Source organism: Ranitomeya variabilis, chromosome 6 (assembly GCF_051348905.1).
Source record: "Ranitomeya variabilis isolate aRanVar5 chromosome 6, aRanVar5.hap1, whole genome shotgun sequence".
In the NCBI taxonomy this organism is placed as follows: Eukaryota; Metazoa; Chordata; class Amphibia; order Anura; family Dendrobatidae; genus Ranitomeya; species Ranitomeya variabilis.
Genome location: NC_135237.1, coordinates 480,355,089 through 480,382,269, shown reverse-complemented (window position 1 = coordinate 480,382,269; position 27,181 = coordinate 480,355,089). Strand labels below are relative to the sequence as shown.

The following is a 27,181-nucleotide window of genomic DNA, read 5'->3' as shown; positions in this document are numbered from 1 at the left end:
CCAGAAAGGTATCCAGTCCCCTCTTAAATTTAATTAATGAATCACTCATTACAACATCATACGGCAGAGAGTTCCATAGTCTCACTGCTCTTACAGTAAAGAATCCGCGTCTGTTATTATGCTTAAACCTTCTTTCCTCCAGATGTAGAGGATGCCCCCTTGTCCCTGTCTCAGGTCTATGATTAAAAAGATCATCAGAAAGGTCTTTGTACTGTCCTCTCATATATTTATACATTAGCATAAGATCACCCCTTAGCCTTCATTTTTCCAAACTAAATAGCCCCAAGTGTAATAACCTATCTTGGTATTGCAGACCCCCCAGTCCTCTAATAACCTTGGTCGCTCTTCTCTGCACCCGCTCCAGTTCAGCTATGTCTTTCTTATACACCGGAGACCAGAACTGTGCACAGTATTCTAAGTGTGGTCGAACTAGTGACTTGTATAGAGGTAAAATGATGTTCTCCTCATGAGCATCTATGCCTCTTTTAATGCATCCCATTATTTTATTTGCCTTTGTAACAGCTACCTGACACTGGCCACTAAATGTGAGTTTGTCATCCACCCATACTCCCAGGTCTTTTTCATTGACGGTTTTGCCCAGAGTTTTAGAATTAAGCACATAGTTATACATCTTATTACTTCTACCCAAGTGCATGACCTTACATTTATCCCCATTAAAGCTCATTTGCCATTTATCAGCCCAAGCTTCTAGTTTACATAAATCATCCTGTAATATAAAACTGTCCTCCTCTGTATTGATTACCCTGCAGAGTTTAGTGTCATCTGCAAATATTGAAATTCTACTCTGTATGCCCCCTACAAGGTCATTAATAAATGTTAAAAAGAAGAGGGCCCAATACTGACCCCTGTGGTACCCCACTGCTAACCGCGACCCAGTCCGAGTGTGCTCCATTAATAACCACCCTTTGTTTCCTATCCCTGAGCCAGCTCTTAACCCACTTACACATATTTTCCCCTATCCCCATTGTTTTCATTTTATGTATCAACCTTTTGTGTGGCACCCTATCAAAAGCTTTTGAAAAGTCCATATACACTATGTCCACTGCGTTCCCTTGGTCCAGTCCGGAACTTACCTCTTCATAGAAGCTGATCAGATTAGTCTGACATGAACGGTCCCTAGTAAACCCGTGCTGATACTGGGTCATGAGGTTATTCCTCTTCAGATACTCCAGTATAGTATCCCTTAGAATGCCCTCCAGGATTTTACCCACACTAGAGGTTAAGCTTACTGGCCTATAATTACCGAGTTCAGCTTTTGTCCCCTTTTTGAATATTGGCACCACATTTGCTATACGCCAGTCCTGTGGTGCAGACCCTGTTATTATGGAGTCTTTAAAGATTAAAAATAATGGTCTATCAATGACTGTACTTAGTTCCTGCAGTACTCGGGGGTGTATCCCATCCGGACTCGGAGATTTGTCAATTTTAGTGATTTTTAGACGCCGACGTACTTCCTGCTGGGTTAAGCAGGTGACATTTAATGGGGAATTTTTGTTATCACTGATCATATTGTCTGCCATGGAAATTTCTTGTGTAAATACTGATGAAAAAAAGTCATTTAGCATTTTGGCTTTTTCCTCATCCTCATCCACCATTTCACCCAGATTATTTTTAAGGGGGCCAACACTTTCATTTTTTAGTTTCTTACTATTTATGTAGTTAAATAATAATTTTGGGATTAGTTTTACTCTCTCTGGCAATGAGTCTCTCTGTCTCAATTTTTGCTGCCTTGATTTGCTTTTTACAGAATTTATTTAATTTTCTGTATTTATTTAATGCCTCATCACTACCTACTTCCTTTAATTCTCTAAATGCTTTCTTTTTGTCACTTATTGCGCCCCTTACAGCTCTATTTAGCCATATTGGTTTCCTCCTATTTCTAGTATGTTTATTCCCATACGGTATATACTGTGCACAGGTCCTATCCAGGATGCTAATAAACGTCTCCCATTTTCTCTGTGTATTTTTGTGTCTCAGGATATCGTCCCAGTTAATTGCACCAAGGTCATCTCTCATCCGTTGGAAATTTGCCCTCCTGAAGTTTAGTGTCCTTGTCACCCCTCTACTACACATCTTATTAAAGGAGACATGAAAACTTATTATTTTGTGATTGAGAAATCTTATTTTATTTCTGTATGCTAATGATTTCTTCCAGGCTTCGGGGCGTACGGTGCCTGTAAGAAATCCTTGCCTCCTGTCTTCATTAACATACCACCCCTCTCCCATGCAGGTCACAATGCCCTGTGATGTGGAGTGTCGCCGGAATCCCACGCCTGCACTCCCTGAACAATCTGTACCTTTTCCTCCCTTCCATGGGCAGTGTATTCAGGAATCTTCCTCGCAGAAGCTGCGAGTCACTGAGACTTCCGCTCCATATATATAAATATGTGCACAACGTTTCTAGCATTGACTATGCAGGGAGGAAGTGAGGAGAGCACTGTATCGTCGCGCACACCGGAGGGCACTGGAGCAGAATTCACAGTGACTCGCCTGCGCAGAACAAGCCTGAACACCACCCATAGAAGAGAGGAAAAGTTACAGACTGTGCAGGGAGCAGGCACGGGATTCCGGCATCACAGCTGCACGTCACGGGGCAGGAAGTGACGGTGCTCATAAAGTGATCTGTAGCTTGCAGTAGAATGCCTGTGACCTGCCTCTCCATACATCTTTATGGGCACCAACTGTCATCTTTCTCAGTAATGGGAAAAACTGTCTTCAGTGAATACAGATTTTACTCATAAATTGAGTGAAAGATCAGTCCAGGAGGAGAAATTTCTTTGATAAGATATATTACAAAGTTTCTTAATTTCTTGGATACTATTGATTTATAACAGAAAAAATGTAGCGGTCACTCTTTAAGTGCTTCACAGACTGACTTCAGAACGAATTAACAGTCAAATCAGTCATTGAATTTATCCTTACAACTGGATTTCTAACCCATATTTCTCTCTTCTCCTGAAGTCTCTGAGCTAATTTATGACCACATAAAAGTTAAACTTTTATCTGGGGATATATCCGCTAAGAAGAGATCAGAATAGAAATTAGATTTAACTCATTCTGCAGTCTGCTAGGTACTGTGATACATAGAGGGTGTAGAAACCAAACATCCTAAAATATTAATGAAATGCTAGTTCAAAAACTTTCATCAAAGATGCCTACATTTAAGTAATGAAAAAGTTATCTGCAGTGATAATCTTATATTTAAGTTACATAGGCTAATATTAGAAAAAGGGTCAGTTATTTTTTATAGAAAATGCACCACTTTTTTCCATAGACTAAATTTAGTACTGCAAATAAGTCCCATTCACGTGACTCTGTGTAAGCGACTTTCTTATTCTTACTTTTTTTTCTTTTAATAATTTCAGGGCCGGATTACGTCAGGCAAAAGTTTCAAGACGTTACTGAAGTTAAAGAAAACCCGGAAGAAAAGTTGCCCAAAAACCCACCTACTCCAAAAGAATCACCACATTTTTATAGGAAAGGAACAACTCCTCCAAGAACACCGGAAGAAAGCCGGAAAAAGCCTCAACAGTCTTCACAGGATATAAAGAGAAAAAATTCTAACCCTGCCCCCGTAGCCCCTCCCAATCTCGAAAGGAAAAGTGCGTCCACTGAGAATCTACCGGTTGCGTCCTTGAAACCCTTGCCTGCTAAAGCCCCGGTGAAAGAGGAGGCCCTTGCCAAACAATCACCAAAGGCTTCATTTGGCCATAATCCAAGCAGCACTGGAAATGGGGAACTTCACGCCGATTTCCACAGCTATTTTGGAACAGTGAATCCATCAATACATTTAGCTATAAAAGAAAACTCTAATCCAAAAAAGCTACCACCCACAGTGAATGTGCCACCTTCCCAAAAGCAAAGCCCTAAAAAGCCACAATCAAAGCCAGATGCCAAAGAAAGCACACCTGAGCCAAAAGTTATGCCCAAACTTGTGGCATCGAAGAATCAACCCAATAATGAGTCAGTGTCAGCTGTTGGAAATGAAATGAATTCAGTAAGTAGTGGTTGTTGTGATTTCTAACTTGGATTTCTTCAAGAAGTTGTAGAACATTTGTTTCTAGGTTCGTCCTATTCTGTATTATTTTTCCAAATGCCGTATCCTCTAATCAAGAGTAAATACACGTGTGGTAGGTGCGAGTGTCCATGCAGTACCACTATTGTCCTATATGGGCTCTACACATAGGGATACCCGTATGCTGGTAGTCTTATAAAACTGAAAGCCAATATAGACGGGGTTGGCGGCTGCCTATGGCACCACCTCATATCATAAGGGGAGGAGCGCAAGTATCTCAAACAAACTATTAACTGTGGCTACATGTCAGTCATCTCTGCTTTGCCCACTCACAGGCACTAAGGTGCATTGAATTCGCTGCGGCAATACTCCAGGTTCGGGCGTTGAAAAGGGGGCGAGTCATTCAGGGAGAAAGGCCGGTGGCCAACGAACGCTTCCCCATCAGACTGATGAGCGCTCACCGGCTGCTGCCTCTGTCCACCTGCACGGCGCCACAGTGGTGAGCGTTTAATAGGGGACAGGAGAGGAAAGGATGCTCAGCATGCCTTACAGCGTGCTGGGGGCATCCTCCACTGTCTCTTCTTCATCTAAGAACCTATCTCGGTATCTTCGGGTCAGAGAGTAGAGGGTGGAGAGGATGCTCACAGCGAGGACAGCAAGACCAGGGATCTGCTTTGTCCTGTCTGTACCTTGTCCTCTTTCACAGAGATTTCTGCACCTCCTTGTCAGCTGCTCTCTTATCTTCTGTACTGGGAGAGTGAACAACACAACATGTAGGATCTGTCGAGTAATGAGACTGTCTGCCCAATATATACATCATAGGGAGTGTGTATGCGTGTGTGTATATATATTTATATATATATATATATATATATATATATATACACATACATATTGTGTGAATGCGTGTGTGTGTGTATATATATATGTGTCTGTAGTGTGTATGCATGTGTATATATATATATATATGTGTGTGTGGTGTGCATGCGTGTGTGTGTATATATATATATATATATATATATATATATATATATATATATATATATATATATATATATAATTAGATGGAGGCCAGATGCTGTCACATCGGCAGAGCGGTAATGTCACGATGGGGGCAGGCTTTGCAGTGTTGAGAATCTTTCCCCCCCATGTGCTCACCCACCTCTCCACTCTCTCTTTCCCCATGTGCTGACTTCTCCCATCTGTGCTCTCTTCTTTGACCTGTTTTCTCCATGTGCTATCCCCCTTGTCTGCTGTCTCTCTCCTTCCTGTGCTGTGTTGTCCCCTCATGTGCTGTCCCGTTTGAGCTGTCTCCCCCTGTGCACTTTCTCTCTCCCCATCTGCTGTCTACTCCTCTCATGTCATCTCTTCTTTGACCTGTGTACCCCATGTGCTCTCCCCCTTGTCTGCTCTCTCTCTCTCCACCACTGTGCTGTTTTCTTCCCTCATGTCACGTCGCACATCTGCCGCTGGGATCAGCCGAATGATTCACTGTGCCTAAACGGAATTCGCGCATTAAATCAGACCGCCGCCATCTTTGTGCAGACAGATAGCGGCGGTCACATTAAAACTGCACATGCGCTCCTCCTGTACAAAGATGGCGGCGGTTAGAGAATCATTCGGCTGATCCCGGCGGCGGCGTGTTCGCGACGGTGTTCCGCTGGTGGTACCGTGCAAGAGGCTGCGTACGGTGTATACAGTGTGTGTGCGTGGTACGTACGGTGTATACAGTGTGTGTGTGCTGTGCGTACGGCATATACAGTGTGTGTGGTGCGACGGTGTCCCACTGGTGGTACCACGCAAGAGGCTGGTACCACCAGCAGTTTCCACTTGGGTGTCCCAATATGGTGGTCGGTGAACTTCCGCCGCTTCGAATTCTGGGATCCAGACATGACACATCTGGACGAACAGGATGTGAAGACATTACAAGGTAAGTATATATTAAGATATATATAGTGTATATGTGTGTGTGTATATATGTATATATATGGAGTGTATGTATGTTTATATATATATATATATATATATATACAGTTAGGTCCATATATATTTGGACAGAGACAACATTTTTCTCATTTTGGTTATAGACATTACCACAATTTAATTTTAAACAAAACAATTCAGATGCAGTTGAAGTTCAGACTTTTAGCTTTCATTTGAGGGTATCCATATTAAAATTGGATGAAGAGTTTAGGAGTTTCAGCTCCTTAACCTGTGCCACCCTGTTTTTTAAAGGGACCAAAAGTAATTGGACAATTGACTCCAAGGCTATTTCATGGACAGGTGTGGGCAATCCCTTCATTATGTCATTCTCAACTAAGCAGATAAAAGGCCTGGAGTTGATTTGAGGTGTGGTGCTTGCATTTGCAAGGTTTTCCTATGAAGTAAACATGCGGTCAAAAGTGCTCTCCATGAAGGTGAAACAAGCCATTCTTAAGCTGTGAAAACAGAGAAAAAACCCATCCGAGAAATTGCTACAATATTAGGAGTGGCAAAATGTACAGTTTGGTACATCCTGAGAAGGAAAGAAAGCGCTGGTGATCTCATCAATGCAAAAAGACCTGGGCGCCCACGGAAGACAACAGTGGTGGGTGATCGCAGAATAATCTCCATGGTGAAGAGAAACCCCTTCACAACAGCCAACCAAGTGAACAGCACTCTCCAGGAGGTCGGCGTATCAATATCCAAATCTACCATAAAGAGAAGACTGCATGAAAGTAAATATAGAGGGTTCACTGCACGGTGCAAGCCACTCATAAGTGTCAAGAATAAAAAGGCTAGACTGGACTTTGCTAAAAAACATCTAAAAAAGCCAGCACAGTTCTGGAAGAACATTCTTTGGACAGATGAAACCAAGATCAACCTTTACCAGAATGATGGAAAGAGAAAAGTATGGCGAAGGCTTGGTCCAGCTCATGATCCAAAGCATACCACATCATCTGTAAAACACGGAGGAGGCAGTGTGATGGCTTGGGCCTGCATGGCTGCCAGTGGCACTGGGTCACTAGTGTTTATTGATGATGTGACACAGGACAGAAGCAGCCAAATGAATTCTGAGGTATTCAGAGCCATACTGTGTGCTCAGATCCAGCCAAATGCAGCAAAACTGATTGGTCGTCGTTTCATACTACAGATGGACAATGACCCAAAACATGAAGACAAAGCAACCCAGGAGTCTATTAAAGCAAAGAAGTGGAATATTCTTGAATGGCCAAGTCAGTCACCTGATCTCAACCCAATTGAGCATGCATTTCACTTGTTAAAGACTAAACTTCAGACAGAAAGGCCCACAAACAAACAGCAACTGAAAACCACCGCAGTGAAGGCCTGGCAGAGCATCAAAAAGAGGAAACACAGCGTCTGGTGATGTCCATGAGTTCAAGACTTCAGGCAGTCATTGCCAACAAAGGGTTTTCAACCAAGTACTAGAAATGAACATTTTATTTAAAATTATTGAATCTGTCCAATTACTTTTGGTCCCTTTAAAAACAGGGTGGCACATGTTAAGGAGCTGAAACTACTAAACCCTTCATCCAATTTTAATGTGGATACCCTCAAATGAAAGCTGAAAGTCTGAACTTCAACTGCATCTGAATTGTTTTGTTTAAAATTCATTGTGGTAATGTCTATATCCAAAATGAGAAAAATGTTGTCTCTGTCCAAATATATATGGACCTAACTGTATATATATATATATATATATATGTGTATAGCGTATGTACAGTATATGTATAGTGTGTGTTTGGGTATATACTGTATATATATATGTCTCTTCCCCATGGTAGATGTTCGCTAGGACACTGAAATTTCTTGTCCCGGCCCTGCTTTTCCCCATGGTAGATGTTCACTAGGGCGCTAAAATACCTTGTCCTGACCCTGCTTTTCCCCATGTTTGATGTTTTTTCTAGACTCTAGGGCACTAAAATACCTTGTCCTGACCCTGCTTTTCCCCATGTTTGATGTTTTTTCTAGACTCTAGGGCACTAAAATACCTTGTCCTGACCCTGCTTTTCCCCATGTTTGATGTTTTTTCTAGACTCTAGGGCACTAAAATACCTTGTCCTGACCCTGCTTTTCCCCATGTTTGATGTTTTTTCTAGGCTCTAGGGCACTAAAATACCTTGTCCTGACCCTGCTTTTCCCCATGTTTGATGTTTTTTCTAGGCTCTAGGGCACTAAAATACCTTGTCCCGGGCCTGCTTTTCCCCATGATAAATGTTTGCTATCTTCTCTTTGACAGCTCTGTAAGCAAATGCTAATCTATAGAGAAGCGCGCTCTCAGCTATGATGATATATTTAACAGCCCATGTAATTAGACTGTGAAAACACTATTTAAAACACCACTTTCCTTTTTGAGCTCGGATTGACTGTCTGGTGTTGGCAAGGTCCTGTCATCCATTTCAAGACATTTCGCCTGATCCCAAATAAGGAGCGTATAGGGTTTCTCAGGAAGAAGATCTGTCATGGAGAATAGAAGGCTAAATATTAACACATCTTTTAGATGCCCTAATAATACAAGCTCACAATCTGAACAGCGGGAACAGAATACAGTATGTTTTGACTTCCAAAAGCTCTTCTTTCAAGGCTGTCACAAAAAAGCCGAACTTGTAGCAAGAACATGTTTTATGTCCACAAACAGTTAATTTACAGGCAGGGTAATAGTTTCCATTGTAATAAGACCATGAGTTATAGTGTTGAAAGGAAAGTGTTTTTAGAAGAAAAAAAAGCTATTGTATATATTTCTATAGAATTCTGAAATAATTTTCCTTCTCAGCACTGAACCAGACATTAGGCTCATACTACATGTAGAAATGTATTTCCATCAGTTTCATTATCACAGACATGAGTACCATGACAGGTAAAGATAACCGCCCTACATGCAGTACATAACACAGGATCGTCAGGTCAGGGTTCATCCCTCCCTTCTCTGCACAGCGACCTCTGCACAGATCACAGAGCATGCCTGGAGGACTCTCCCAGTCAGGGAGTCAGATGCTGACTGTTGTTGTCTATGCTCTATGTGGCTGCCATAAAGCATTTCTCTGAATGCTGTTAAGAGGCTGCCCCTAGGATGGCTTTCCACATAATCGTCTACAAAAAAAAAAAAATCCACAGAAAGTTAAGAGATTAGAGAACACAATATGTTCCAGTAACTGGTTCTAATTAGTAAAAACAAATCTGGATGAAGCATGTGGGATCATCTGCTGGGATACTGCTGCTGTTTGCTTCACCTTGCAATCATTATTGCAGCACATTATAGTCTATGGACCAGACCTCTTCAATCATTCATTCAGATCTGCCATTGTATGTTTATGGCAGATTCTACTGACTATTAGCCATATTATTATTACTATTATTTATAACCATAAACTGCTTGGGAAATGTGGCATAAATGGAGGTACATGTGTCTGAGTGATGTAGCCTTAAAAATCAATATTATCCTTCTTTTTACACCTTATGAGGAATCTGCTCATACAGTGGCGGGGGCATAGCATTGCTACAAGCCAGTTGATGGCTCGGTGAGGACCACCAGCCCCATCCCTCAGAGATGAAAGTTGCCGCCTGCCAGGCTCTGAAACTAAAAGACCATTACAGAAAGTAATGTGACTTCACAGTAAGGAGCAGAGGGTTGAATATCCGCATGTCGATCTTTTGGGGCCACTGACATCACATCTTATAGACTACACGTGGCTGGGGCCGAAACATGATTGACTGGTCCTCTGTGTGTGGCTGGCAGATAGCATAGTGGCAGAAAATGGCACAGTACAGTTTGTAGCCCCCATAACGGGTTAGCGGTGGAGGTATAAATAGTAGCAGAACAAAAGTAACAGCCTGCGGAGCTGTGATTACTCCTTCACTGTTGGCAAGCTGCTTGTTATTCACATCTTAAAGGAGATTACTGACGATCTAATAAGATGCCTTTCTGTGCCGCGTTACACGACATTTCTCATTTTCCACTTTCTGTTGTTGATGGAGCCAAGGATCGCAGGTAATTGATTAAAGCGTGCATACCGAACCTGACGCCCTGCCCAGCAAGAGAAGCCAGCCTCATGTCAGCTCCGAACCAATGCTGTAAGGCCTTAGTATTTTATCCGCTAGGTTACGTGACTATCGGAGACATGATGGGTGAAGAACTGCAGAAAACTCGGCTGAAATAAATTTCACAAATGGGGAGAATTAAGGGACATTAAAAGTAATGTGCAGATACTGTCAGGGTCTATTCACATTGTTTTTTTGCAGTGTACGGTTTTTACAACAAATGCCTGATGTGTAATAAGCAGGTACTGGGATGCAGTAACACAGGCAAAACAAAGGGAATGCAACCGTTATAACAAGTGGTTAAGTAGACAGTCTTTTGTTAACAGTTTCACTTATCGTGGCTTTACAGCTCGTCACTTGCTGGAGGTCCCAAAGATGGTAGAAAACCAGTGGCAGTCGACGTGGCGTTTTCAGGCGTTTCCGCCCTATACATGATCCTGCTTCTGATGGCAGCGGGTGGTCTCCGGTTTTGCCCGCTGAGACCCTATATAACTGCTGAGCAAAAGGATAAAGCTCTCCGCAAAGTTCAGCTCGGCATGTGTCTCTGGGCAGCCGCCGGCACCTGGTTGGCTGCTCTGCACGGCTTGGCTCGACATGCGCTCCTCTGTCTGTCAGCCGTTACCTGGACGTACACGCTGAAATGCTCTGCCTGGTGCGCATTACCCGGTGCACCCTCCGATATCAGTAAGTCTCTCACGCAGCCGCCACGTCTCTGCACACTGTGGCCTAACGTACCCCTCACCACGGCTGCGATCCACACCTGCTCAGCGTTCTGGCGGGAAGACCATTCCTGTTGCCGCGCAGCATCTTTTTTCTCCCTGGCAACGCCCACTTCACCTAGGTTACCGGCTCTCTCTGGCTGCAATTGCATTCCCTCCAGTAACAGATGGTGTGGCCCCAGCAGTTCCGGACCCGGTACTTCAGCAGACTGGCCCTCCCTTCTACACCACTGTCTTCCTTTAGCTCACTATTACACAGGCGATGGCTTCTTCATTAGTCGTTCACAGTTCTCGACTTCATGGATAATTTTTTGCCAAATTGATTTTGTTCGTAGCGAGCGGGAGGCACTCCAGCTGTGGTTCACTCTGACCAGCGTACTTCGAGCTGACTCATGGGCGGTAAAGGAATTCTCTGGCTTGGTGAGTCTGCCGTTCCAGCGACTTCCAACATTGGCGACTCAGTGTTCATCTCCTCAGAAGGAGTAGGTAGCACATCATTGAGTGTTGAGCACGGAGCTAACACTACTTCCTCTCCATCAAAGTCAGGAACCGGAGCTGGGGGCATCCCCCGGTTTTTGGCAACTCTTCTCCACTTCTGGGTTCCTTGGACAAACAGGGCCGCAACATCCTACAATTGACTACCCTAGTGGGTGCTCTCTCCTCCTGTTCAGGCTGAACCCTATCAAGGCCTACCCGTCGTGCCACTCGGTGCTGAGTCCGCTCCCACCGACTTTCCAATTTTTCTCGGGGCCGCTTATTCCGGACCAAGACTCGGTCCCCGAGTTTCAGAGCTGTCCCTTGAATAGGTGGCGCTTCGTGGTGCAATGCAACAGTTAAACGTTATAACAAGTGGTTAAGTAGCCAGTCTTTTGTTAACAGTTTCACTTATCGTGGCTTCACAGCTCGTCACTTGCTGGAGGTCCCGAGGATGGTAGAACGCCAGAGGTGGTCGACGTGGCATCTTCAGGCTTTTCCGCCCTATACACGATCCTGCTTCTGGCAGCAGTGGACAATCTCTGGTTTTGCCCGCTGAGCCCCTAGTCCATATAACTGCTGAGCAAAAGGATAAAGCCCTCCGCAAAGATCAGCTCGGCATGCGTCTCTCTGGGCAGCCGCCGGCACCTGGATGGCTGCTCTGCACGGCTTAGCTCGATGTGCGCTCCTCTGTCTGTCAGCTGTCAGCCGGACGTCCATGCTAAAATGCTCTGCTTGGCGCTTTACCCAGCGCGCCTGCCGATATCAGTAAGTCTCTCACGCAGCTACCCCATCTCGGCACGCTGCGGCCTAACGTACCCCTCACCGTGGCTGTGATCCACACCGGCTCAGCATTCTGGTGGGAAGACCTTTCCTGTTCCCGCACAGCACCTTTTTGCTCCCTGGCCACGCTCCCTTCACCTAGGTTACCGGCTCGCTCCAGCTGCAATTGCATTCCCTCCAGCAACAGGAGGTGCGGCCCCAGCAGTTCCGGACTACCAGATGGCTGGAGCTTCAGTACCAGGCATGGCCACTACCAAATGTCTGGAGCTGCAGTACCAGGCACGGCCACTATCAGTTTGGTTCTGTAGATCGTAAACAATGAAGGGGATGCAATACTCATTGGAGCACCACAGCCCCTTCAGTGAGACTGCTGAGAGATCCTCACTAGACGAGTGAAAATGTAAAATGCTGTTTGCAGCTTAATATCAGGCCAATGTTCTTACTTTATACTAATGTTGTGCTTTCGTAATTTTGGCTTTTATATGATTGACATGGACAACGTTTCAGTAAATAATGATCCTTTTTTTTGCAGGGGCCCAATTCGGTAATGATTGCCCTGGTTATGCTTCTAAACGTGGGTTTGGCAATTCTTTTCGTTCATTTTCTCACCTGATTGGATGCTGATACAGGTAATAACTTTCCGCTTCATCATATCCTTTCCCAGATGGGTGCAGTGAATGCATGCTGAGCCTATTTATGTCTTTTCATTGTCCTTTATGACTTTAGTAGCTCAGTCAGTTCACAACTCGGATCACTGTACAGGAGATTGGTGTGGAATGCAGAATTATAATTGCAGCTCTGGAGAAAAATGTTGGCACAATTTCTATAAATTATTTGTGTACACGTAAAATGATAAAAAGGCTAAATTCTTTAACCTGAAGTTCACTTGTGGTGTTTTTTTTATTTCTTGTAGTGACATCTGGACAGCGAGAGATGTTGGCACGCAGTTCCTGTTACTAGTGTCATATGCTGGCACCTGTTCTGTCATGGTACGGGAAAGAGAAGGCTTGAACTTTTGGAAGCAAGATCAATTACTTTAAAAAAAATAAAAAAATAAAAAATGTATGTATGTGACCTGCGGGGCCTATGTGACTGTTGGGTGGTCATTTATCAGTCTTGAATTCCACAGAAAGGTAGGCCAGTCACCGTGTCAGAAGGCAAAACACAACCTGCTGTAACAGCCTAGTCGATGAAGGTGGCCACCTGCCACCACCAGGCCGGCACTTTCCATTGATGGAAGCGAACAGCTGCCTTACTATTTTGCCGCCTGACGTTTATAGTGAGGAGATGGGGAAAATGACTGCCAGAGGAATGTGCGCAGAGGATTCAGTTGCTGTGGATGTAGTTCCAAAGTTTTCTCCTATCTCAGAAGAAATAGTTTGCAGCATCACTCACCAGTCTTATTCCATTACCTGCTGCTCTTAACATCTCCTGCAGCCATGGAAGATAGTATTTCATTTGCTTGTGCATAGAGGCTAATCTCCATGATCCTGTATACCTTACGGATAGCCATAATTACTTGCCCCAGTAATGGGGGAAGCAGGGACGAAAGCCTCTTTAATAGATAATTAAAATCTGCAAATTTACATCTGTTGCCGTTTTTCACACTTTGTTTTTAATTTTTCAAAATTTTTGCAAATTTTAACAAATGTTTCAAAATGCTTCTTTGTCTTTGCACAGTGAAGACGCGCTACCGTGCGAAGAGAAGCGGTGTTCATTACACCCAGAACTCGGGGTTTTCTCATACAGTTTTATATGGGTATTGGTTGAGGATACAACAGATCTGCCTCCGCTGTGCACTGGCAACGCTTCACAGTGTGTCCGCTTTAATTTATTGAATTTTTTTTACTATTTTTCTTTTTTTGCGTGTGTTAGTTTTCTGAACGTACGTCAGGGTACCGTGCACTGTCTATATATGTATGGATATGTACATAACTAAGGGCTGGACAGATCCCCGGAGCCACAGACTCTTAACACTTAAGTGTTTCTCTCAATGTATAATTCAGGTTGATGAATTTGCTTCCATGCTTGTAGTCTAAGAGAAACCAGGCTGGCTCCTACTTTGTACTCTTATTTGTACAAGCCTGCGGTATCATTTATAAATATATATATATACTTCTCTATGAATGCATACCTACACACCGTGAATACATTATTTATTTGAAGGCACAATGATTGGTTCTCGTGGTCGTCTCTCCAGGTCTATTCTGATGTGTTTACTTTAAGATGAAATGCAAAGTTTGTTTATGAAACTATTATTATATTTTTTTTTTTAAGAAGAGGGATTATATAACAAATATAAGAATATAGCCACGGGTATTTAACATTTTAATTAAAAAAAACTGGCATTTTTTTCTCTGCCTGGCAATATAATACATACTAAAGCAAGAATATTACATTATTTTAAGTATAAATTAAAGTTTGTATTGCTGGGGAACACAATTGCTGGTGCTAGAAGTAGTGATTGTAAATGAAATTTGATTTCAATGTTCCTCTCTTTCAAATATAAAATGGGTGGCTGCGCCGCTCACTCCCACGCCGGAGAAGAGTTGTGCCGATGACGTTACGACCCTGATAAGCGATTGGCAGGTGTTGTGCACAGTTCTAAAGAAGGACACAATCACGATCCCTGCGCACATCCTGGCTGGTATATGGGGTCATAACCTGATTGGCACAACTCATCTCCGATGTGGAAGTAAGCGGTGCTGGACAACCCTCTTAGCTTTCTGTGTCCTGTGTCACTGGCAGATTCTCCAGTTCCGCTGCGTGCAGCTTAATGCATAAACCCTGTAGGGTGTATGATGAATTTGAGGCATAATATGATCTCTTAATGCCTTTAGAGGAAATTGCCTCCATAATACAACTTGCCATAGTGCTCATTCACCCCGTCATGTATACGGTAAAGAATGAGCCCACAAGAGGTTATGGGTGACATACTATGCATCCAAGATATGGATAAGACTAAGGGAGTTATATCAGGCCTGACATCGGTGGTCGCAAAGTATTAAGATATGTTCCGCTTAGGTCTAAGTATTTTGGTCTGTTCAGCTTAGGTTTAAATATTTTTGTACTGTTTAGCTTAGGTCTAAATATTTTGGTTTGTTCAGCTTAGGTCTAAGTATTTTGGTTCTGCTTATGTCAATGTATTTCGACCCCTTCCAGTTGCTAGACTATAGTGGCACCAGTGCTAGGAAACTGGCGTGCAACGTTCCTCCTGTCAGCCAATCATTCTTCACCGTTGCATCATTCAGGATCTGCCTTTGGTTGCCAAAGTGCATAGTATGAATTCAACCTATGAATGGGTTTGTTAATCCCCCACCGATGAGAGACATAGCTGCATGTGGAGCAAGACAATATAACAGAAAAAACTAGAGCAAAGTATCCAATAGATCATAAAAATTGTATGTTTATTACAGAATATTATATTCACAAACAATTACATTTTTCATTTCAATAGATTTTACAGACAGTACAATAGACACTCAAAGATTGAGATCGGGTGGTTGGCGGCATGTATACCCTAACACATCAGACCCTTATGTGGTAAAGTGCATAGTGGAGTTTTAGACCTGATGTGTCTACTTGGGTTAGTAGGACAATAAACATAATTATAAGATGCTAGTAAAGTGCAAAGCGCATACCACCCCAGAAACATATAAACATCCCACACCCTCCAGGTTCTTACCCATGGTCTGGTTTTTGTGCCACGACGCAAAGCCCCAATGCGTGTTTCGCGTTGGCTTCCTCAGGGGGCTATGATATGTGGAGCAAGACAGTAGATGAGGCAACATGGTAATGCCCAGTGAGTATCATGCACAGGCATGAAAATCACAGAGTGCCTAACATGTGCCACCACAGCGATGTACTATCTAGTGTGCACTTGCGTCTCTCCTTACCCAACGTCTGGTAGGATTGCAATGTTGTAAAATGTATTCAGACTGCAGCGGTGGAGGATCTGCTGGTGATAACTAAGCAATGGACCAGAAGGTGGTGAAGCGTATGGCCTGTTCTCTGCTGTAAGATCTGCCTATTTGTACGTTTACCACCAGTGGGAGTCACCCGCTAACATTATTGATAGTGCGCCCTCTGTCTCTGTCTTAAATGGATTTCTAAATCCAGGCTTCACTACAGAGCACATATAATATTTTATGTCAGAGCATGATTTATAGAGTATGGTGTGGGCTTTTTTTTTATTTAATTTATGAAGGTTTTCTTATTCATTTTTTTTGTAAGCCAGGGAAATATTTTCACATTCAACTATTATTCAGAAAAGAGCTTGGATCTATAGAGGTTATCTTCATGAAGAGTGTTTCCTAATTTTTGATCTTTGGGTTTATCTGTAACAAACTGAAGTAGTCTGCATGGCTTAATGCAAAGCTGAGTATTCCTGCTGTTTTCTAGCCTTTGATGTGTCATATATAAGCATGGTGTGAAGGAATCGAGAATAAGGAAGGAAGCAGTGTTAAAGGGGTAATGAAAAGTTACAGAATTGTATCAGGTTTTTTAAAGGGGACTTTCCACCATGTTTCCAAAGGAGCCAGAGGATAAAGATGGTTGTAAAAGCAAAAAAGGAACCTGATTCTGCAGCCAAGGAACGGCCTTAGTGGTAAGAGGACTGTATGACCAGGACTAATTGAGGTTGGGACCTCAGCACCACAAAAGAAAAGAAAATGAGACTGTGGGTCTTGCTGCAGTGTAAATTTAATTTGATCTGGCAAAAACAGATGTCGTCCAGGAGCGGTCTTTGTCAAGGATATCTTGCGGATGCAGGTAGGCAGATATCTAGTGAAGCAATAACTTAAATCACAGATGTCCTTGACCAAGATTGTCCTTGTCAAAACATTGGACAAGATCTGTTTTTGCCGTTCAAAATAAATTTACACTTCAGCAAGACCCACAGTCTCATTTAATTTTCTTTTGTGGGGCTGAGGTTCCAACCTCCGCGAGTCTAGACCACAAGGCCCTTCCTCAGGAACACAATTCTTTCAAAAGGACAGTGCAGCTGGTCTTTCTCCTTCTAATCTGTAGGAACAGGACCTCATGGTCCATGGGTACTGTAACGAGGGTTTCGAGAGGAAAGAAATGCTTTTTTTATTTTCATTTACAACCGTGTCTTCCATCTGGCTACTTCGGTAACAAGGGTAGGAAAACCTCTTTACGATCCCTGCCTGCTGTCATTCATTAAGAGCCATTCATTTTTATCACCTACAAGACAGCATTGAAGTATTCTATTAAATCACAGCAAACAGGTATCGAAACCCGTGAGAAATCAATACAGAAAATCAATTGGAAAATTGTAAAACTTTTCAATTTCCAAAATAATAAGCTGTGTCCCCTGAAGATAGCATACCCCTTTCATCTCCAGATAGGATGCATATATTTTTTATATATATCTTCTCACCTCTTTTGTGTGATTGCCTGTATTAAGAAAACACTGTATATTTATTAACATATTGTTCTCTAGTTTTAGCTACAGAGTAACGAAGAAGACACTAAATTGTTATTTAAACTTTTGTATGTGTAAATATATTTGACAACTTGGTTGCCTCCTGTATAGCTCAGACGCCTCCTGTATAGCTCAGACGCCTCCTGTATAGCTCAGACGCCTCCTGTATAGCTCAGATGCCTCTTTGACGGGGATTCTAGATTTCTTACTGAAACCTTGTTTGTTATAAATGTTGCCCCCTTATTTTTCCTTGAAGATAATATTGGGTAATAAACCACTAAGAAGCATGTTGGCTACATTTCTATGTACGATTTATAGGCTTTTATAAAAAACAAAGCTGAAATAGAAAATGTTGGTATTTTTCTAAAGATGTGCACAGCTGTATTTTACATAAGATGCTATTTATAATTGGTTGTTATACTGTACACTACGTTTTGGACAGCGAGCGGTCTGCCAATGTACTTTCCAATGGAATGTCGTTTCCTTAAACGTTTCTTGCCGTGGAAAAAAAAAATGTTTATTTACAAGTTCCCTTATTTATAATCCTGAACCTAAAATGTTTAACTTATGGTTTTCAGAACTTCACTCGATCCAATAAAAATGTTCTTTATCAGGCTCCGTCTGCTGTTTTGTCTCCCTGCTTGCGTCTTAATGCAAGGTGCAGAAAGGCAGGATCGTAACAGTGGGTAAATCACAAAACATTCTAAAAAATTAGTTTTCCGTTCACGTAAAGTTTATTTTTTTTAGAAGATCCATTTCAAAATCTTTCTTATAAACCACTACCTGAAAAACCTATAAAAAAGACAATGAACATAAGCAGTTCTATGTAAACAAGTCTAGAATAATTTCAGGTTTCTTAAAAAGGTTCATGTGATATGGGGAAGAAAGACATTGCGGTGGGCACAACTGTAAAATTTGTATGGAGTGCCGGCCGAGCATATAAAATCAGCCAGTGGAAAACCAAAAGTATATGCGAAGGGAAGACTGCACATCCCAAAAATTAAACTTTATTATGAAAAAAATATATATATATATAACACAGAGATAAAAAAAACAAAAGGTGTGTATGAAAACATATCTCAGCCCAAGATAATGAACAAGAATAAACCACTTCCTAAAACCAAAATAATGGGTACAGATATAAAGCTGGAACATAAAAAAATTAAAAAAAAATACCCCCAGTGGCATACGTCAGTGCACAATCAATAGTAGTAGAAAGATAGTTTCAAAAAGTAAAGTGCATAGTGTGCATCAGCTACTATAGCTCATCCTACAAACATGTCCGCTTACCCATCATAGGTCAGACCTGCGGTCACCCTCCTCACCACCCCTGACGTGCGTTTTGCGTACCTGCTTTATCGAAGGGGTATAGAAATACATGCAGCCGCACGCTCCGGTCCGAGTGCCGGCGGCAGTGCCGGGTATTGATGGAAGAGACGTTTCTCATATCACACTCGCAAGTGTGACCCCGGCCTTAGGCCATGTTCACGTGTGCAGTATGTGGTCAGTATTTTACATCAGTATCTGTAAGCCAAAACCAGGAGTGGGGCAATCAGAGGAAAAGTATAATAGAAACACGTCACCACTTCTGTATTTATCACCCACTCCTGGTTTTGGCTTACAAATACAAATGTGAAAAACTGACCAAAATACTGCCATGTGAACATAGCCTTGATGTAGTATCTGCACACAGAGGTTTTTTAAGATGGTAAAAAATGACAAGCTTTCTAGAGGACACTGAGGAAATTCCCCTTCTTTGGGAAGTTTTTGGAATTTTTCATTTCGCTAAAGGGGTTATCCACTACTAGGACAACCTCTTCTTAAACTAAAGTGGTTGTCCCATTAGTGGAAAACACTTTTAAGAGGTTTTGAAGAGTTTTTGAAGCTTTTTTTCTTGGAGTCCTCCAATTAGACATGGTCATTTGGAGTGGTTTTTATGTAGAGCTGTTTCAAAGAAATGACATGCACTTTCTTTTCTACAGCCAGGGGTTTTTCACAGCCTGAATAAGGAAAACAAATCTCAAAATAAACAGCAAAGAAGTGGTTTTACAATACAAATGAATAGGAAGAGTCATTCAAACTTTTTTGAGCCGGACTGACTCCAAAAAACATACCTTGACCAAAAGAAGCCCCTTTGCTAATGCCACTATTGCATCGTATTATCAATATTCTTTGTCCAGGATCAAGTATTGTGGTCTAGTACGTGTTTTTGGTTTCAAAATAAAAGTTAGAGGTGCAAACAACAAAACGAGAAGTTCATTTGGGTGCACACACAGTGATTTCTATGTTGTAGTCATTGCTTCAAGGTCATTGACCCAAAAATATGAGTGATGCTGAATATAGGAAGGCATTCCAGCCCAATCATTGCTAATCAATAGTGACCAGAGGGCAGCAAAGGGAACAAGCAAATGACAACCAATGGAAATGCCCCCTGTAATATCCCACAATAGCTACAGTCGTCATTTGTTTTCCAATCAATGATTATAAAGCACAAATAGGAGAGCGAGCCTACGTAAAAAAAAGAGTGTGTGCCACGTGCATTTTACTCCCAAGCAAAGTCAACAAGGACAAGGCCTATTTCACTTGAAAGGCATTTTCCTGTGGATCCCAATGTTACGTTCCAGCAGCCACTGTAACACATGCTATGGCTGAATGAGTTGGTGCCGTCTCCGATAATTAAAGGTTAAAAGATATAAGAGCCTGTATTGTGTCCAGCTCTGAGACGGTGGGATGTACAACATATCTAGACCCCACGACAGCACGGCTTTGTTCACTGTGTAGTGGCTGTTCTCTGGTACAGCAACTCATTCACCCATGGAAGCTGAGCTGCAGCACCTCCTGGGTGACAGATAGAAGGCGGGGTAGAGGGAAGAGTGCCAGGGAGCCTAGTCCTGATCTGGCACACCCTAACAAGTTTGCTAAGTTGGCAGATGAGGGGGATGCCAGTACAGGGGTAGCACTGCTGCAGCCAGGCATGTCCTCTGAAAGCCGGAGGAGTGACTGCTCCAGTAAGGAGGGAAATAGGAGAGCAGGGCAGGCCAGACAGGTGCTGGTAGTGGGGGACTCAATTATTAGGGGAACAGATAGGGCAATCTGTCACAAAGACAGGGATCGTCGGACGGTGTGCTGCCTACCTGGCGCTCGAGTCCGACACATCGCTGATCGGGTGGACAGATTACTGGGAGGGGCTGGTGAGGACCCAGCGGTCATGGTGCACATTGGCACAAATGACAAAGTTAGAGGTAGGTGGAAGGTCCTTAAAGATGATTTCAGGGAATTAGGCTGCAAGCTGAAAGCAAGGACCTCCAACGTGGTATTTTCCGAAATACTGCCTGTACCACGTGCCACTTCAGAGAGGCAACGGGAGATTAGGGAGGTTAATAAGTGGCTCAAGAATTGGTGTAGGAAGGAGGGGTTTGGGTTCCTGCAGAACTGGGCCGACTTCTCAGTTGGCTACAGGCTCTACGCTAGGGACGGGCTGCACCTCAATGGGGAAGGGGCAGCTGTGCTGGGGGAGAAAATGGTTAGAAGGTTGGAGGAGTGTTTAAACTAGGGATTGGGGGGGAGGGTATTCATTTTATAGGAGGGGAAGATAGTGCAGATAGAGACCTGGGCACAAATAAGGAAGTTGGGGGTGGCGGTGGCATGGGGGGTGGGGTTAGAACAGTTAGTAATTTACGAAAGAATAGAGGTACAGAGAGTAACATCAAGTGCATGTATACTAATGCCAGAAGCCTCGCCAACAAAATGGATGAATTAGAACTAATGTTGTTGGAGCATAATTATGACATGGTGGGGATATCTGAGACGTGGCTGGATGAGAGCCATGACTGGGCTGTTAACTTGCAGGGCTATAGCCTGTTCAGAAATGACCGTACAGATAAGCGAGGGGGAGGGGTGTGTCTATATGTAAAATCTTCCTTAAAACCCATCCTGGGTGATAATATAGGTGAATTTAATGAAAATGTAGAGTCCCTGTGGGTGGAGATAAGGGGAGGGGGAAAAAATAATAAATTACTGATAGGGATTTGTTATAAATCTCCAAAAATAATGGAAGCAATGGAGAATATCCTCGTAAAGCAAATAGATGAAGCTGCGACTCAAGGAGAAGTCATTATTATGGGGGACTTCAACTACCCTGAAATAGATTGGGGAACAGAAACCTGCAGTTCCAGCAAAGGTAATCGGTTTTTGACAACTATGAGAGACAATTACCTTTCACAACTGGTTCAGGACCCAACAAGGAGGGGGGCACTGCTAGACCTAATATTAACCAACAGGCCAGACCGCATATCAAATATAAGGGTTGGGGGTCACTTGGGGAATAGTGATCACAAAATAATAAGTTTTCATGTAACCTTTAATAAGATGGGTAGTAGGGGGGTGACAAGGACACTAAACTTCAGGAGGGCAAATTTCCAACGGATGAGAGAGGATCTTGGTGCAATTAACTGGGACGATATCCTGAGACACAAAAATACACAAAGAAAATGGGAGACATTTATTAGCATCCTGGATAGGACCTGTGCACAGTATATACCGTATGGGAATAAACATACTAGAAATAGGAGGAAACCAATATGGCTAAATAGAGCTGTAAGGGGTGCAATAAGGGACAAAAAGAAAGCATTTAGAGAATTAAAGGAAGTAGGTAGTGAGGAGGCATTAAATAAATACAGAAAATTAAATAAATTCTGTAAAAAGCAAATCAAGGCAGCAAAGATTGTGACCGAGAGACTCATTGCCAGAGAGAGTAAAAATAATCCCAAAATATTCTTTAACTATATAAATAGTAAGAAACTAAAAAATGATAGTGTTGGCCCCCTTAAAAATAATCTGGGGGAAATGGTGGATGAGGATGAGGAAAAAGCCAATATGCTAAATGACTTTTTTTCATCAGTATTTACAAAAGAAAATCCCATGGCAGCCAATATGATCAGTGATAAAAATTCCCAATTAAATGTCACCTGCTTAACCCAGCAGGAAGTACAGCGGCGTCTAAAAATCACTAAAATTGACAAATCTCCGGGCCCGGATGGGATACACCCCTGAGTACTGCAGGAACTAAGTACAGTCATTGATAGACCATTATTTTTAATCTTTAAAGACTCCATAATAACAGGGTCTGTACCACAGGACTGGCGTATAGCAAATGTGGTGCCAATATTCAAAAAAGGGGCAAAAACTGAACTTGGTAATTATAGGCCAGTAAGCTTAACCTCTACTGTGGGTAAAATCCTGGAGGGCATTCTAAGGGATACTATACTGGAGTATCTGAAGAGGAATAACCTCATGACCCAGTATCAGCACTTGTTTACTAGGGACGGTTCATGTCAGACTAATTTGATCAGCTTCTATGAAGAGGTAAGTTCCGGACTGGACCAAGGGAGCCCAGTGGACGTAGTGTATATGGACTTTTCCAAAGCTTTTGATACGGTGCCACACAAAAGGTTGTTACATAAAATGAGAGTAATGGGGATAGGGGAAAATATGTGTAAGTGGGTTGAGAGCTGGCTCAGGGATAGGAAACAAAGGGTGGTTATTAATGGAGCACACTCGGACTGGGTTGCGGTTAGCAGTGGGGTACCACAGGGGTCAGTATTGGGCCCTCTTCTTTTTAACATATTTATTAATGACCTTGTAGGGGGCATTCAGAGTAGAATTTCAATATTTGCAGATGACACTAAACTCTGCAGGGTAATCAATACAGGGGAGGACAATTTTATATTACAGGATGATTTATGTAAACTAGAAGCTTGGGCTGATAAATGGCAAATGAGCTTTAATGGGGATAAATGTAAGGTCATGCACTTGGGTAGAAGTAATAAGATGTATAACTATGTGCTTAATTCTAAAACTCTGGGCAAAACCGTCAATGAAAAAGACCTGGGTATATGGGTGGATGACAAACTCATATTCAGTGGCCAGTGTCAGGCAGCTGCTACAAAGGCAAATAAAATAATGGGATGTATTAAAAGAGGCATAGATGCTCATGAGGAGAACATAATTTTACCTCTATACAAGTCACTAGTTCGACCACACTTAGAATACTGTGCACAGTTCTGGTCTCCGGTGTATAAGAAAGACATAGCTGAACTGGAGCGGGTGCAGAGAAGAGCGACCAAGGTTATTAGAGGACTGGGGGGTCTGCAATACCAAGATAGGTTATTACACTTGGGGCTATTTAGTTTGGAAAAACGAAGACTAAGGGGTGATCTTATTTTAATGTATAAATATAGGAGGGGACAGTACAAAGACCTTTCTGATGATCTTTTTAATCATAGACCTGAGACAGGGACAAGGGGGCATCCTCTACGTCTGGAGGAAAGAAGGTTTAAGCATAATAACAGACGCGGATTCTTTACTGTAAGAGCAGTGAGACTATGGAACTCTCTGCCGTATGATGTTGTAATGAGTGATTCATTAATTAAATTTAAGAGGGGACTGGATACCTTTCTGGAAAAGTATAATGTTACAGGGTATATACACAAGATTCCTTGATAAGGCGTTGATCCAGGGAACTAGTCTGATTGTCGTATATGGGGTCGGGAAGGAATTTTTTTCCCCATGGTGGAGTTACTCTTTGCCACATGGGTTTTTTTTGCCTTCCCCTGGATCAACATGTTAGGGCATGTTAGGTTAGGCTATGGGTTGAAGTAGATGGACTTACAGTCTTCCTTCAACCTTAATAACTATGTAACCTCAGAGCTGCCTCTACACAGCTAACGGAGCCATGCTGTTCCAGCCTATACACTGTTTACAACCAGCTACCACTGGAACTACAAATGGCTGCTCATTTGGTTTCACGGGTATTAGACCACCACTAATCTGCTAATTACCTATTCCAAGGCTGGAAAGCCCCTTTAAGAATGCTTTTATACAGTACTTCTAATGGAAACAGAACAGCAAAGTTGCCTATTCACTTACAGATGCTGACCAGTTTTCCTTAATTTTTTTCAAGTGTTTATAATATATAAGAATTACGGGTTCTCCTCCTGCTCTTCTAACTGTTGCTTTCTTCACAAGGAAGAGCATGTGACCAGACCTTTCCATCAGCCTAGAAAAGCATCTTTCTTATGTGTAGTCTTTCCAATCAGAAGAGTCTGCTAGACAGGTCTGGTCACATGGCCTGCAAAGACACTTTAGGAGACAATATTATTCAATAAGATCACTTCGAACCGCATGGCATACCAACGTGACATTTGCCACCGTTGGGGACATTTTTATTTACTTAAATGTATGTATTTAGACCTAAAAGAAGTCATTTTTGCAGTTGTGCTTTATTCATTCATTTTGCACTATTTTTCTTCTCACAGGCTTTTTTTTTTAATGCACTTTCAACTTTGATGTGATCTGTGGTCATAAAGTAGCTGAGCGGAGCTCAGAAAAAGACAGACAAAAGAGTTACTGTACAAACTTTCTGTCAACAGTTACGGCTCGTGCACATGACCATTTAAATCAAATGAGCGCCATCTGTAGTATTTGTCCCCATGTTATTCTATGTGACTGTGCACATGTCCGATTTTTTTCCTTGAACCGAGTTGGTCGGAGGAAAATATCGCAGTGTGCACGATTTCCTTCCGAGAATCGGATGGCACTCGTCCTTTCATGTCTATAGGCTCATGGAAAACATCGAACCGCACTAGGATGACATCCGATTTTCATGGACAAATTGAATGAAGTAGATGGGGAAACTTTTTTTTAAAATTCCCCACATCTGAGACAATCAGATCACATTGTAATCAAACTCTGATCAGAGTGTGACTAGCATAATCGGACCAATTTCCTTGGATGTGGAGAAAGCGGTGACCCGAGCCTTACAGTGGGAAAACAGGTGGATTCTCAGTAACCTTGTTCTGCAACCGCAATAGACATTGCAACACAGAGGCTACAGAAGGTAAATGGTGCCACATTTTGTATGACACCCAATTGCATAAATGATTACATGCTTTTAAGTAAGAGAAAAATTGTCCCCAATGGTGGACAACCCATCTATCAGCAGATTTTATACAAACTACAGGGTGGGCTATGGATACACCTAAATAAAATGGGAATGGTTGGTGATATCAACTTCCTGTTTATGACACATTAGTATATGGGAGGGGGAAAACTTTTCAAGATGGGTGGTGACCATGGAGGCCATTTTGAAGTCTGCTATTTTGGATCCAACTTTATTTTTTCCAATGTGAAGAGGGTCATGTGACACATCAAACTTATTGAGAATTTCACAACAAAAACAATGGTGTGCTTGGTTTTAACATAACTTTATTCTTTCATGAGCCAGAGGGGGCACACTGAGCCCTTCCTATGCGGGCCAGAGGGGGCACACAGAGCCCTTCCTATGGGCACGCGTGCTATTGATGTTCCGCATCAGTGGGCCGGCGGGTGAAGAGTCCCATGATGCCAGCCCTTCAGCTTGATCTGCATCCTCGGACACACATCTAGCTGAAGTATTGCAGCACACAAACTTGTTGGGTCTGTGCCCCGCAATACACGCTGCTGGCCATTTAGAGGCCAGCAGCTGACATCAGCGTACACACAACTGGGCGCATGGCAGTGACGTCACGTGCCCCCGTCATTAGGACGCTGAAGTCAACTGCCAGCTTCAGAAGACAGTGCGGCGTCCCGGGGGAGAGGAAGGAAGGAGGGTGAGTAACAGTGTTTACTGTGGTTTTTTTCTTTCTATGTGTTGGAACAGCGGCACAGGCAGGATGGGGACATATACACTGATGGGGTGTGCATTTTAACAGGTGTGTAGACTTTTTATATCCACTTTACAGTTTAATTTAATGGTGGAACAGGGAGCCAATAGTGGAAGAAATAGGAAGCGGAGCCACTGATCAGGACTGTGGCCACAATCTAGGCTGTGACGAAGTAGGGCAAAACTGTGCTTCACTAGCCCTGGAGTAGACTCCAGTAGAAGGCTACTGTGTATGAAAATGCTTTACACTGTGAAGGAAACGTCCATGAGACTTTGTACCCGCTATCCCTTGTGCATGACCCTACCAAGTTACCATTCAGTAAAGACTGTGTTATAGAACAGGAGAATTCTTTATTGAACTGTGGGACATTTGGTCCAGGCCAGCCAACACCGGCTTTCACGGCCACAAGGCCTTCAGAGCACCAACACCCAGCCAGGACCCACTCTTTCATGTAGCACCCCGGGGCATTACCAGAGAAGACGAGTGCCTCGTTCGAGGTTACAGCCCCGCGCTTTGTTACGCATAATTTGTGCACATTATGATTACAGAATTTCATTTTCCGGGCTCTTGTCTTTGCAACAACACCTAAGCACAGGGTAGAAGTATTCTAAGTGTCAGGACATACTTACAGCTCACTTGCTAAAAAATGCTGGCTGATGGATTGCAGAGCGTAGAGGTATCATCACAGAGTAAGCATCGGCTGCCAGGAATCTCGCTGGAGCCTAGAGCTGGATAGAAGGAACACTAGTATTTCCATAGTGAAGTGAATACAGCCCAGGCTTGTTTTTAGCACCGTCTGTTCAAGGAATTGTGTGCTGAAATGACAACTAAAGATTTTTATCACATTCAGCTGTCACTAAGGCTTGCGTTACTTTTCAGAACAACTGAGGGGGCACTTTGTTAAAATCTCAATTTTTAACTGTAATCTTCTGAGGAGTTGATTTTTTTTAACACTTTCTTTTCAATCAATTTGTCAGGAAAG

The 27,181-nt window shown here is 42.7% G+C and overlaps 1 protein-coding gene across 1 annotated transcript in view; it reads left to right on the top strand.

Annotated features, from left to right (window-relative positions):
* Positions 1 to 18,112, top strand: part of JPH1 (junctophilin 1) — a 183,765-nt gene extending 165,653 nt beyond the window's left edge. The window contains exons 4-6 of the mRNA XM_077270668.1: positions 3,387 to 4,018; positions 12,584 to 12,680; positions 12,965 to 18,112. Of these exons, the coding sequence (XP_077126783.1) occupies positions 3,387 to 4,018; positions 12,584 to 12,664 (713 nt within the window). The 3' untranslated portion in view covers positions 12,665 to 12,680; positions 12,965 to 18,112. The remainder of the gene's footprint in view (positions 1 to 3,386; positions 4,019 to 12,583; positions 12,681 to 12,964) is intronic.
* The last annotated feature ends 9,069 nt before the right edge of the window (positions 18,113 to 27,181 follow it).